Source organism: Sphaeramia orbicularis, chromosome 13 (genome assembly GCF_902148855.1).
Source record: "Sphaeramia orbicularis chromosome 13, fSphaOr1.1, whole genome shotgun sequence".
In the NCBI taxonomy this organism is placed as follows: domain Eukaryota; kingdom Metazoa; phylum Chordata; class Actinopteri; order Kurtiformes; family Apogonidae; genus Sphaeramia; species Sphaeramia orbicularis.
Genome location: NC_043969.1, coordinates 32866733 through 32880971, shown reverse-complemented (window position 1 = coordinate 32880971; position 14239 = coordinate 32866733). Strand labels below are relative to the sequence as shown.

The 14239-nt window shown below is 36.5% G+C and overlaps 2 protein-coding genes across 4 annotated transcripts; one reads left to right on the top strand and one right to left on the bottom strand.

Annotated features, from left to right (window-relative positions):
* The first annotated feature begins 631 nt into the window (after positions 1-631).
* Positions 632-6723, top strand: LOC115431987 (mitochondrial uncoupling protein 2-like). The gene is made up of 6 exons (XM_030152742.1): positions 632-1153; positions 1357-1564; positions 3318-3521; positions 5089-5190; positions 5847-6027; positions 6123-6723. The coding sequence occupies exons 1-6, from the start codon at positions 1028-1030 to the stop codon at positions 6235-6237; spliced, it is 936 nt and encodes a 311-aa protein (XP_030008602.1). The 5' UTR covers positions 632-1027; the 3' UTR covers positions 6238-6723.
* A 2913-nt stretch (positions 6724-9636) lies between these two features.
* LOC115431988 (vacuolar protein sorting-associated protein 37D-like) lies at positions 9637-13681 on the bottom strand. Of its 3 annotated transcripts, none has more exons than XM_030152743.1 (4): positions 13263-13681; positions 12961-13132; positions 12793-12866; positions 9637-11124 (listed from the first exon to the last, which is right to left on the bottom strand). In XM_030152743.1, the coding sequence occupies exons 1-4, from the start codon at positions 13362-13364 to the stop codon at positions 10660-10662; spliced, it is 813 nt and encodes a 270-aa protein (XP_030008603.1). In that variant the 5' UTR covers positions 13365-13681; the 3' UTR covers positions 9637-10659. The 3 variants fall into 3 exon arrangements, with proteins under 3 accessions (XP_030008603.1, XP_030008605.1, XP_030008604.1); XM_030152745.1 differs by having other exon boundaries at positions 9637-10929; XM_030152744.1 differs by having other exon boundaries at positions 13276-13681.
* Between the last annotated feature and the right edge of the window lie 558 nt (positions 13682-14239).

The following is a 14239-nucleotide window of genomic DNA, read 5'->3' as shown; positions in this document are numbered from 1 at the left end:
TTTGTTATAAGTGATTGTAGCTTTTTCTTTGATGAGTTGGACTTATTTAAACATGGTCCAGTGTGTACTGAAATGCATGTCCTTATTGTTTGTTTTAACATGGGCCTGCTAGGGCGCACAGTTGTGTTTGGAAGGTCAAATACCTTTAATTTATTTTAAAAATACATAAAACTGACATCTGATGGAAAGATATTTATGATATTATGCACTTATGCATGTCAGCGTTAATAAAATACAAAGGTATTTACAGAATTTCTCGTTTTATTGATAGAAGTTTTCAAATAAATAAGTAAATGCACACATACACATAAATAATAAATCCAGACCCCTTCATCACTTTCAGATGTTTGATGTGGTATTTTATATGTTTCAGTAGTAGTGTTGGTATCAGCTCAGACTGGATAAAGCTCCCATAGATTCACCATAGACCTAGAACACATAGAAGTACAATGAAAGCGGCATTAGATCCACGGGTGTATCCACCAGGTATTCATCGGACGTTGGTATAACCTCAGGATGTTGTGTAAAAGTATTCTGAAGAGGCGTTGACATTCCTCAACCGTGGAACAACTTATTCACGTGTAGTGCGTCTGCTTTTCACGCAGGGCGGTGCAGTTTTTTATAGAAGAGTCAACAACTGCGCACAGGCTGCACATCGCAGCTCCAGTCGGTCATTGCCGCTTATATCCGGGCAGGTGTTTGCGCCCCTCGGTTATTCCAAGACTTTTTTTGTTTTATTTTAATAAGTGTTTCTTTCTTCTGAGAGTGAAATACAGTGGAATGATAATCTGGAGCTTCTTTGTCCACAATGGCGCAACAAGAGGACTTGATTTTCCACAGACTAAGTTTTCATTACCTGAAAGTTGACGTTGGTTGGTGACAGAGACATGAAGTTTTGCGTGGATTCACCACATTTCCAGCCGCTCCTTAAATGCGCACAAGAGAATGGCTGCTTTCTTCCTCGTCTTATAGTTCTGTTTAGATTTTTAGATTTTTTTTTTTTTGATGCTTTGTTGAATCACTGATCATGGCTGGTGGAAAGACGGTTGATTTTACCCCCTCTATTCCTGTCAAACTCCTCTCTGCTGGAACAGCTGGATGTGTGGCCGACCTGGTGACTTTTCCACTGGACACAGCTAAAGTCAGACTGCAGGTGAGAGTCATCAGCTGTGATTTAGATCACTGCATTGTTTTGTTGAAAGAATGGGACCACACAGATAGTCATAACTTTCACAGTCATTATAAACCTATAAAAGTTTTACTCCTGCTATGTCTCCTGCTATGTAACAAACCACTGAAATGCTTTATTAGGAAGTTTGTTTTCACCACCTTCTGTTTTGCATTCATTCACTTTAGATTCAAGGTGAAGCCATGTCTGCACTAAAAGGCCAGAAGGCACAATACAGAGGAGTGTTCGGCACCATCTTCACCATGTGGAAGACTGAGGGGCCCAGGAGTCTGTACAGTGGTCTGGTTGCAGGTCTACACAGACAGATGACCTTCGCCTCAGTCCGCATCGGCCTGTATGACACCATGAAGCAGTTCTACACCAGGGGATCAGATAGTATGTGCCATGAAGAAGTCAAGCAGTAGAGAAGACAGCTGAGATTAACATACAAAGATGTTAAATTACTGTTACAGACTTGTGTAATTTTTTGGAATATTCATCTGTTTTACTTTACATCTTCTCCCTGACATTCCATTTCCAGTGTGAGTGCCTGACACAAACCCCCAAAATGCACTAAATATTATCAAAATAAGATTAGCTCAATATAACGCAGTGGAAAAATCAAAATCTAACCACCAAGCACAAAATGAAAGTTCATTCCTCAAAATCCAAACTCATCTTTCCAAAAAAAAAAAAAAAAAAAAAATCCCTCCAGGTTGTAGAGCAAAGGGTAGATTCCTCTTAAAGAAAAACACGTCACACTAGAGTTGTATTGACCTATGCACATCTTTGAAAGGTGTAATTATCTTACAGTAAAGAGGACAGGCTGCAGATGAAGTATTACCAACACAATCTACCAGACAGTGTTTACAGATATAGCAACAAGTTAAACTGGTTTACAACATTCAAGTTCTGGTTGAAGGCGCGTAGTTTAATTTAGAGCTTCTGTCACAGATGTAATCATAGGCAAGTACAGGCTGAACTGCTTCAGGTTGAATGAATGAATTGTTCTCTTTCAGTTGCATACATGAACAAAACAAAGATTATTTCAACAGATTTTTTTCTCACAATCAGCAACTGAAAAAGGGAATAAGTTGAAGCCAAAAGTTTATTTGAACTTATCCTATTTCCTTGAATTACCTAAAATACCAACAATACAAAAGAAATAATCATTCATTTATAAGTACAAATTAGATATTAGATATGTTATGTTACATTTAAATCAGTTTATATTCTTTGACATTTGAATGCTTATTGTAAACTACACAATATGAAACGATCTCTATATTTATGCCACAGTTTGACTCCAGAAATAGAAACACGTCTATATTTTACTTTGATTCTGTCTTTACATGTCTCAAAGACAATCAACCCTCTCTTCATTAAAAAAACAACAACATTTGGATACGAACAAGAAGGTTTTTGCTCTTAACTCTAACTAAAAGCATTTCCATTGTTTTTAATTGTACAGTACTGTGAAAAGTCCAAGGCCGACATTAGGTTTGTTGGTTCACACATGCATTTTTCAGTCTCTGTATTAAGATAGAAACAGGATATATATGAAGTATGAACAGCAGAAAAAACAGAAGTTTCACTGGAAAAAACAGCTGCTTTAAATTAAAGTGGTTCTATTTAGTGTGGCCTCCTTTTGCACTTAACATGTCTATAGCTCTTTTCAGACAATTTGAGATTTATTCCATTAATTTTCGGTTGTTTTATACTAGGTTTTTTTCAACACATGGCAGATGTTTATAATTATTTGTGCTGCTTCTTGTTATGGGGACAAGGGTCACACTAAATAGTGACTTTAACCTTTATTAGCCTTCATTTAGTTCAGTTTTTTTATGTCTTTTAAGGCTGTGCACATATTTCCTGTATTTTTTTATTGTATATGATGAAAAGAGAATAAGAAATAAGTATGTATTCTCATTTCAACCCTGCAGAAATAACAAAGCTAAACTTTTGCACAGTACTGTTCAATATCTAGAAATTTCAGGTTACAGGATCCTATAAAAGTCTCGGTCTGTTGTTGTTTTTAGTAACGTGTGTATTTCCATCATCCACAAGTCAAAATGTCATCTCTAAGTGTTGTGTTTTCATGTGTGAGGGACCAAACGTTAAATGTTGCTGACATTTGCTTGTGTTACAGATGTTGGGATTGGGAGTCGGCTGCTGGCGGGCTGCACTACGGGTGCCATGGCGGTGGCCTTCGCTCAACCCACTGATGTGGTCAAAGTGAGGTTCCAGGCTCAGAGCCGCCGGCCAGAGAGTGCAGCAGTCAAGAGATACAACAGCACGCTGGAGGCCTATAAGGTCATTGCCAGGGATGAGGGCATTAAAGGCCTCTGGAAAGGTAGATTATAAAGTCAAAATGTGATAACCATGTTTATTTGGACTTCTATGGAGTCTAAGGCCGAATCCCAATTCAACCCTTGGCCCTCCCCCTTACCCCTACCCTTCCATTTTGCACATTCACATGAAGGGGTAGGGATGGATGGATGGATGGATGGATGGATGGATGGATGGATGGATGGATGGATAGATAGATAGATAGATAGATAGATAGATAGATAGATAGATAGATAGATAGATAGATAGATAGATAGATAGATAGATAGATAGATAGATAGATAGATAGATAGATAGATAGATTCATAGATAGATAGATAGATAGATAGATAGATAGATAGATAGATAGATAGATACTTTATTAATCTTGAGGGAAACTGAGATTTTTCAGGACCACACCACAAACTAAGGGGAATGAGAAATCTCCCATAATTCTGTTTGAATCATCAGCAAGGTGGAGGTAAACACAGCAAAAAAGTGCAGCAGTGTGATGAAAAAAACACACAAATGTACATATTTTCTTCATAGATAACTTAATGGACCATTTGATAGAATAGAATAGAATAGAATGTCTTTATTGTCATTGTTCATGTACAACAAAATTTCAAAGAGCACTCGGAGAGCACAGACCTCCGCCAAGACAGATCAGTCCCCCCCCCGATCACCACCAAAATGTAATGATTTGTTCCTTGTGCCAGTATCAACATTTCCTGAACATTTCATGAAAATCCATCCATAACTTTTGAGTTATCTTGCTAACAGACAAACAGACAGACAAACAGACAAACCCTGATGAAAACATAACCACCGCCATTTCACATGGCGGAGGTAAAAAGTGCAACCATACTAGGTGCCCTAAAAAGTATAAATGATGTATATAAAAGAATATAGAAACTAAAATATAAAAGAATAACCTTGACGGCATAAATATGTAAAAGAAAAAAAAAAAAAAAAGCAGCATAAAAAGGTGTCACTAGAAATATACAAGACACATAAAACATGGTCATATACCCTGGACGACATTCAGCATGGATTGTTTAATGCTGTTTTAATGTGTTATAGACTGCATTTCTGCGGTTTGCGGTTGATAGCCGTAAACCAGGGGTCTCAAACTCAGATCCTCGAGGGCCGGTATCCTGCGTGTTTTAGTTGTTTCCCTCCTCCAGCACACCTGACGGTCGTTATCAGGCTTCTGCAGAGCTTGATAATAGGCTTATCATTTGAATCAGGTGTGTTGGAAGAGGGATACATCCAAAACATGCAGGATACCGGCCCTCGAGGATCTGAGTTTGAGACCCCTGCCGTAAACAGACTTTTTCAGCTGCTGACAGCACGGTGACTTCTTTCAGAAACAAAGTTGTCACATCTGTTTATAGTGGCGTCATGACTGCTGATGATGTAACAGGTATCGGAGGGTTGTCTCATTTCATAGGGGAATGTTTCAACCCCCTACCCCTTGCAACTCTGTTTCAAGGGGTAAGTGGTAGGGCCAAGGGGTGAATTGGGACTGGGCCTAAGATTGAGATAAATTCAAATGATAAAAAGGACTAAATGTTGACCTGCCTTTTTAGGTTGTTTTCCCAACATAGCTCGCAACTCTATTGTCAACTGCTCTGAGCTGGTAACCTATGACATCATCAAAGAGCTCATCCTGAAGCACAGACTCATGACAGGTAAACACATACGGGGTGGGGAAGCAAAATTTACAGTATTTTGAGGCAGGGATTGAAAGACAGTGTATGACCAATTAGTTTATTGAAAGTCATGAGAATTTATTTGCCACAAGAAAATGTACATAATAGAAAATGTTTTTATTCTATGTGTCCTCCTTCTTTCTCAATAACTGCCTTCACACGCTTCCTGAAACTTGCGCAAGTGTTCCTCAAATATTCGGGTGACAACTTCTCCCATTCTTCTTTAATAGTATCTTCCAGACTTTCTCGTAATTGTTTTGCTCATAGTCATTCTCGTCTTTACATTATAAACAGTCTTTATGGACACTCCAACTATTTTTGAAATCTCCTTTGGTGTGACGAGTGCATTCAGCAAATCACACACTCTTTGACGTTTGCTTTCCTGATTACTCATATGGGCAAAAGTTTCTGAAAAGGTATGGATAATAGTGTTAGGTATGATTATGACATCAATATATGTTTGGTTTCAAAACAATTGACGTAGTGCCTGCTGAGAAAAAACAACTAAATGTTCATTGTAAATTTTGCTTCCCCACCCTATAGAACACATTCGAAGCATGTCACTTGTCTGCTGCTCAGTCCTGTCAGTGTGGTCCTGTCTCTGGTCACTGATGTAATTATTCTCTGCTCTACAGACAACATGCCCTGTCACTTCACTGCAGCCTTTGCAGCAGGGTTTTGCACCACCATAGTAGCTTCACCTGTGGATGTGGTAAAAACACGCTACATGAACTCAACTCCGGGGCAGTACAGCGGTGCCATTAACTGTGCCCTCACCATGCTGATTGAAGAAGGACCCACATCTTTCTATAAGGGGTTTGTACGGCAAGATGTGAGAGTTTCTAACACAGACTATAGTGAGGCAAGATGTAAAGTGGCATTTTGTTTCTCCTCCTTCTTATGTTCTGTAGATTTATGCCCTCATTCCTTCGTCTCGGATCCTGGAACATAGTGATGTTTGTGAGCTACGAGCAGATAAAGAGAGCTGTGATAAGATTTCAACAATACCGGGATTCTCCACTCTGATTTGTCACCAACCACCGGTACAAACAGCAAGGATCTGGGTAGTTTGCGTCAAGCCAATCATAAGCCATCATGTATTATCTTTTAAAAGAAGGTGTTACGATGGTTGCTGCTGGTCGGGACTTGTTCCTCCTCAGGGATAAAAGAGCACATATCTCTTTTTAAAGAGGTAGCGCTCCGTAAACAAAGTGCAAATACATTTTCTAAAATATTTTATTGAAGTAACTTGGTGTGGATAGGGTTTGTTTTGACACGTTCATTCTTTTTTAATAGTGGTGGTTGGGTATTTGTAGCTCAAATGTCTGGTTTCAAGTGTTGCTGGGAATAAGGCTGTGAATTAGATTTATGTTCATTGTCTTTTTTTTATCATTTAATAGTTTGTCAGTTATACAGTGAACTTTCAGAAAAGCTCAAGAAGCTTTAATTTATCGCATGTTCTTTCAGGCAACAGCTTAACAACGTAAAGTGTCTGATTCATTATTGCAAACAAGGAAAAAAAAGAAGACTTAGAACTATTTTTTTTAGTTACCTCCATGTGAATTTTCCCATCAGTTAATCTTTCCTAAGTGATGTAACACCATTTTATCATAATGTTTTCCTCTGCATTTAGCATTTTTCCGTGAACATCAGGTATTTCATAACAAAGATGTTCATAACAAAGGAATGGAGGAAACTGAAGCAGCAAAATTTACCAATAACTGAACATAAAAACAAGCGTCTACAACCACTATCATTTGTCAAACTACATGGGCTTTACTGATGAATCAATCTTGCAGAAGATGACGGTGTTTCCACATTCACTACAGCGCCTCTGAATTCCCAAATAGGTCATATCTGATGATGCTGAAAAGCTGAGAAAGTGCATTTTACCTGTCAATTATTTCAATATATAGATAGTATTTGTGCTTTCAAAGTGATTACATACTTTAGATTAGGCGATGCTTTTGTCCTTCATGAATAAAATCAAGCAGATATTTTCATATTTATACATGGTTGTAATGATAAATCATCTAATATCCTGTAAAAATCACAATGAATCTTGTGCATTCTACATCAAACACAAAACTTTTTTTTTTACTCAAAATTTGTTCCTACAAGTGACTGTATGTGTGATTGCTGGTAATAAGGACATAAACACTCTACCTGACTGCAACCATGTCCTGAACAATTAATGCAAACTGTGAAAGCAAAGTTTGTAATTTATATGATTTAATAAATATACGATGACGCACTCTATTCTACATCAGTCAGTCTTGAAATTAAATATGGGACTCAATCCCAGATCATATGTTAAAGGGTCTTGAATAGTGTCTTCCATGTATGTTTGTTTTTTGTCTTTTTTGTGAAGCTGCAGAGTTGAAACAAATCATCATTGTTGAGGAATAATTCAAAGCTATTTAATAAATGCTATTGCAATTTTTTAAAAACTATTTTTTCTTATTTTGGAACAGCAGTTTATATTACAGACCAAAATATGTATATTATCAAGAGCAGTTTTGGACCCACTGCCATGCACATATTTTATACATTTCAATAACTATATACATATTTACAGAGAAAACGTGTGCAAAAACAAAAAAAGGGGGTTAAATAATAAGGTAAAGTCAAAGTTACAGTTCAGGCTTCCACAAAATCTGGTTGTAAAGGATATTAATACTTGAATGCTGTAAAAAAATTTAATGCAGAATCATTCATTTAAAACACTGGAACCACATTGAGAAGGCTCAATAATAATCCAAAAATAAAATGCTGTAAACCAATAAACTTCTCTCCTTGTTTTAGATTAAGGTGAGTTTAAAAGGACAATTTGAAAAAGATCAACCAGCTTTGACCCACATTCGCAGTCAGTAAACCCCTCCATCAGCACCTGCTCTACTACCACCAGATGCCGTTACAGACGCTCTAATCCCCGTTACTCCTAACTATTCTATCTGCACTGGTGCCCATAAAGTCAGAATAATGTTTTCAGATATATTCCTCTAAATTTATTACTATTTATACACATCAGTAATCACCTTTGACCGAGTACAATGATTACGTACTGAGTCCCAGTTCATTTTCATTCATTCATTTATTTGTTATGAGAAGAAGAAAAAATCCAACATCTTTTGTGTACAAGGAACTAATGGCAAAGTAAATACATTAATAAACAAAGGTGATCAATACAAAATAGCAACTGCCAAGTACACTACCAAAAATAAAATAAATTCAATATGTACTGCTCAACTGTCCCGGTTACACTTTATCAAGAATAAATCACATTGTCACAATAATTTCATGAGAACAGATCCAAATATTTTAATCCAATTTAATGGGCAACTGTGTATATTAAATAAAAAAGACCTGAACTGATGATTAAGAGTATGTTAAAACATTTCTTGTGTGAGAAAACGCTGATGCAAGAGAAACTTAAAGATGTCATATAATTTGTACTTTATATCAAGAGGTAGATCTATCAGTATAATTCTAATTCAGGAGACATTAACATCCAAAAACTGTATTTTGGAACTCAAAAAAGCCTCCATGTAAAAATAACCTGGACCAGGAAAGAGACATTGAGGTTAAAGCGACAATAAACACAAAACAAGCAGCTGACAGACAAGAAAATTGCCCAATTTGAGTCTTGTGGGACAAAAGAGGCTGCTGACATAGCTGTAACTGAAGTCTGTGGTGTAACAAAAGCCTTTTAACATGCTTCACCTTGCTAATCATCTCCTGTAGTGCCAGGAAGGTTTCTCCATGGTTCACCTGGTATGGCGAGCTGCACGCTGCCATATGGCACTCTGGGTAACCCTGTGAGTGCACCAGGCATGTTCAGGGTTAATAAAATATAAAGACATTTAATTAGTGATGTGGTAAAATGCAGATGTGACAGGAGAAACCTCATGATAGACTTATGGTTTGTTATTAGTGAGGACTCAGGTAGCTTTGAATAAATGGAGGTCAGTCCGTGGTCCTTTTCTGACCTTGGCAGGAGTCTCTGCAGGCAGAGGAGCGTAGATATCGAATGACGGTTAGCAGTTCAAGTTCACTCTGACAACTACTGAACCAAGTGTGTGCTGTTCACTGTATTTATACCTTCAGACAACACAACGATTAAACACTTTCTAACTGACAATGTGTTTTCTCAGCTCAAGGTGTGTGTAAAGCAATGTTGGAAGAAGTCGAACAATCATTTTCTTTAGTAACGGTGCTAATAACACAGAGAAAAAAATGTCTACTACAAGTAGAAGATCTGCATTTAAAATCTTATTAAGATATAGGTACATAACATCAGCAACTGAAGAGTCAAAGTGGTCATTGTTCAGTAAAAGACCCATAACACACTACATTTATGTTATCTGTTTGTTTTAGTGTGAATAAATAAATAAATAAATACATAAGACTTACTGCCGTTATATGTAATGTTGTATTTATTACTTAAGGTTGAGCTCACTTTAACTACATTATGTGAGTGAAAGTATAGGGACAGATATTCCATTGCTAAAACGGGGCTGGGCTACAAAGCAATAATAACAAATGTCATTTTTAAAAATTTATTTATTTAATCAGGAAAGACTCCTTGACATTAAAAATCTGTTTTACAGAGGGCTTTCTATAAACAGCAGCGTAATTTACCAGATGTTACAGAGTAGAACAGACGTCACACAAAAATACAAGGGAAGTATGAAATTATGAATGCAAAGAAGTGGTTTAAATATTCTAATAAATTAGGCAGAAAAAAAACACAGCCAGATGGTGTTTACAGTGTCATCTACGGTTACAAATGCCTCAGTTTGTTTTTACTTTACTCAGCATGGAACTTTTCATAACACTTGCTCCGTATGTTCCACCTCTATGTTTCTTGCATATTTGTGATGTTCTGACATTTACATAAATAATCATTTTAAACCACAATTGTCTGGTTTCATCAAATCTCTGAGGAATAAAAAAAATCTATTTAAAAAAAAATATGAATTTGATGTTGACTGTGATAATTATTAACAAACGGCAAACATTAGCATGATAATATTTTGAATAAACAAAAATGAGAAGTCCTGCAAGCTGTAGGTTGTGATGTTTCCCAGTATTTTTATCCATATAGTGCTTTTTAATCTTCAATGCATCATGTTTTATTAGACCACCATATGTCTCTGGCATTGAAATATGTAAAAAGTTGACATTTTATAAGCTAAGAATAACAAGCCTGTTTTAAGCTTTGTGATGACAGAGTTTTTAAAGAGTTTATTTAGTTTCATTTTGTTTTCACTGCTGTCAGACAAACCTAGTGCAGTAAAAAGCACACATTTTACAATGAAATGGAGCTGAACATACATATAAAGACACATGAAACGGACATTTTCAAACAAATATACTCTTGACCTTTGTTCATACAGTACTTCAGTAAAGGTTTCCTTCTACCATCATCTAAAACAGAGCTTTCTCTTATCGCGGCCCCTGTTCATGCCTCCTGTGCTGACCCTTCAGTGGCTGAAGACGTACAGGTCTTACTGGCCATTTCACACCCTGTCCATGCAGTCCTGGATGTAGCGACACGCTGTTCAAGCAAAACGATAAATCCTGCAGACAGTGGTCAGTGCCGACGTGTGCACCAAAAGGCAGCAGGATCGGAGGATAGATCAGAGGAGGAGATGTGAGGGGATGACAGCAGGTGGGCCAGAGAACAGCTGGGACTCTGCTGGGGTTATGGATCTGCTGTGGAAAGCCCACAGAGAGATACTGAGCACTGGGGTGAATCACATCAGGTCTCTGACTTTGTTTCCTGTCGGTCACTTCCTGGAGTTTTTTCAACAGGACTAAAGTGATGTGGTGGCTTTTACGCAAACTGAGAAATGAATCCAAGAAATATGCGGGGGGTACTTTCCCCTCCTCAAACCTCTGAAACAGCAGCTGTTGGGAGTGAAACATTTTATTTATTTCTTTTAGACTGAACAACAACATCAGATTTTAAAAACACTGGCTTTCTAAAGTGTCAGTCACATGTGTAGAAACCGCTTTGGCTAATGAATGTGTGGATGATTTTTAAAAATCTTTTGGATAGTTTGGATGTTTCATACCTTATTTAACTCATATAGACCCAAACAGCCACCGGCAACAAAAGCATTTACTGATCTAAACTGTTTAATACCTGTTGATCCACTCAATACATTCAATACATGTAAATAACTGAGGTAAAATGCAGTTTCTCAGCTTTAAATCATAATCAGATATGACCCATTTGGACTATCAGAGGCTTCATAGTTACTGTGGAAACACTGTCATCTTCTATAACATTGATTCACCAGTAAAACCCATGGAGTTGGATCAATGACAGTGGATGCACACACTTGTTTTTACATTCAGTTATTGATATCTTTACTGAAAAAGTCACTTTTTCTTCAGTTTTTTTTCTTTCTCTGATATAATAACCTTTGAAGTATAATAACCTTCTAAGTTTCCACAAACATCTGCATGATCAGTGAATTAAATATAGGAAAATACATGATTTAAATTGAAAAAGGCAAAAATAAAGAGGATGATATAATCATAAATGGTGATAAATCAATTAAAAAAAGGTTAAATATAGAGAAATATTAATTAGGGAACAGTCACAAAAGTAGCACTGGGTCTTTATGGGTTAAAAGAAGCCTTTTATGTATTTTATGATGATTCTGATGAGGCTGTAACATGGTAGTATACTTCAACAAATTTGCCCTAAACTACATGTGCTGCTGGATTTCTTGACCTGCTCTAAGTTTTATTTCCTCTCAAGTAACACCTAAATTTTCTAATGTATAATATATAAATAATATGTCATATTTATACAATTAATACCTCAAAGGCCACGTGACAGATGATTTCAGGTTACAATGTCATGTTTATCCATAAAGACCCAAATATTCACCATCGACCAAAATCGTATACTTACATAAAATGTTTAATAACTTCTGAGCCACTAAACTTATTCTTAAGTGTAAATAATTGGTGTAAAATACAGTTATCCATCTTTTCATGTACATCAGATATGACCCATTTGGTTGTTCAGAGGCTGTAGTTACCGTAGAAACACCGTCATCTTCTACAACACTGATTCCCTTGGAAACCCTTGGAGTTGGATCAATGACAGTGGATGGAGACACTCAGTTAATGATAAATTTGACTGAAAAAGACACTTTTTATTCAGTTTTCTCTGTGATACCTTAACCCTCAACTTTCATCTGAGTTTTATTGAACATCGACATGATCAGTGAATTAAATATAGAAAAATATCTGATTTATACTGAAAAACTGTATATACAGAAGAAAATATTACAACAAATGGTGATAAATCACTTAAGGTAGGTTAAATATAGAGGAAAAAATAATTTGCAAACTACCACAAAAGTAGCGCTGGGTCTTTATGGGTTAAATACATTAAAAAAAATAATAACCCCAAATCTCAAAATGCACTTTACTGGTACATGTAATAAACTCACCATCTCACCATTTGGATAAATTACATGCACAGGGGACTTGGTTATGAGTTTATATATACAGTAAGTTGTTTGCACAAAAAGCATCAAGAAGACAAGCCCTTACCTCACACTCCTCCTCAGCATCATTTATCTTCTTCATCAGACAATGCTGAACATAATGAGCACTGTTTTTCTCAGCTAAAAAACAAACAAATAAATCTCACTTTCAGCGTTTTAACCAAAGTTGCAGCAAGACTTACACAGCAATTAAATGCATAGTTTCATAACTCACCAAGTCGCTCCTGTTTGGCCTGGATGATGTTTTTAAGTTTCTCCAATTCCTTATACTTTACTGCAAGGAGGAACTTTGCATCTCTGAATTTAGGCCTCTGGGAAAGGGAGGATTTGGCCAGTTTTTGATTTGAGAGCAGCATCTTCTCTGTAGCTTTCTTCAACTCCTGGAACTGGGAATGGGTGGATAATTAACCTCCAGTGCATGGGAAGTAGAATAAATATTCTAGAGTGAATATGCTGACCTCAATTAGAGTAAGAATCTGAACATCAGCCTTAAATAATCAGAAATCAGCAGCTCACTTTGTCACTACACCTGACTGTATGATTCATCTTCTCTTCATCCTCCAGTAGTTCCCTCAGCTCTCTGGTTCTCAAAACACTGAACTGAACAGAAAGAGTCATAATTCCTCTCCAGCTTCGTCAAACTCCGGTACCTGACTGTTACCTGTCTCCTCCTGCATGCTGGTGCGGCTAGGGCTGTCTATGTTGCGTTCAATGACAGTCGGAAAACACGGACCGCAGCACGAACCTTTACAACATTTCCAACTTTTTGAGCACCATTACAGAACTGCAATGGACTCGGTAATATCAGATGTTATTAATAGTATGAGCATCTTAAATAAACTCCTGTTTGTTTATGTTTATCGCTATAGCTGAACAAAAGAGGCGACACGTGTATTTGAGTGCTATATATTCCAACGTCCATTGAAATGCTCATACAGGTTTACTCACCTCTCTGCAGTTAATAATAATAGTAGGTTGTGGATGATATGCATTACTGAGACAAAAGTATCTGAATACAGATGTTTTATTGTTAACTTCAAAATAATAATTATATCAAATGTTAAAATTATGTATTGGGATAAATGTCATTGCAATAAATATTTTATTTTTGAGTTAAGGGTTAATTTTGTTAGTACTGTCCTCTAAACCTCTGAAAAACTGGATAGGAGTTCAGGAGATTTGGAGTTTAATTAATTTTACCCAATGTTTTAATTTAGTTTTATTTAATTTTATTTTGTTTAACTTAATTTCTTTATTTCATTATTTGCATTTGTCATGGTCAGATCACATTGCAGCTGTATGGTTTCTTCATCTGTCACTTAGAAGGAAAACAAATCAGGCTTTAAACTTAATTCACAACAACAAAAACTTATGGATGACTGACATTAACATTTTTAATCATGATGATATTCCAAATCAACATGAATAGGAAGTCCTGCAAAATGTACATGTGATGTGTTCTTACATTTTTTATTTATTATTATTAATTATTT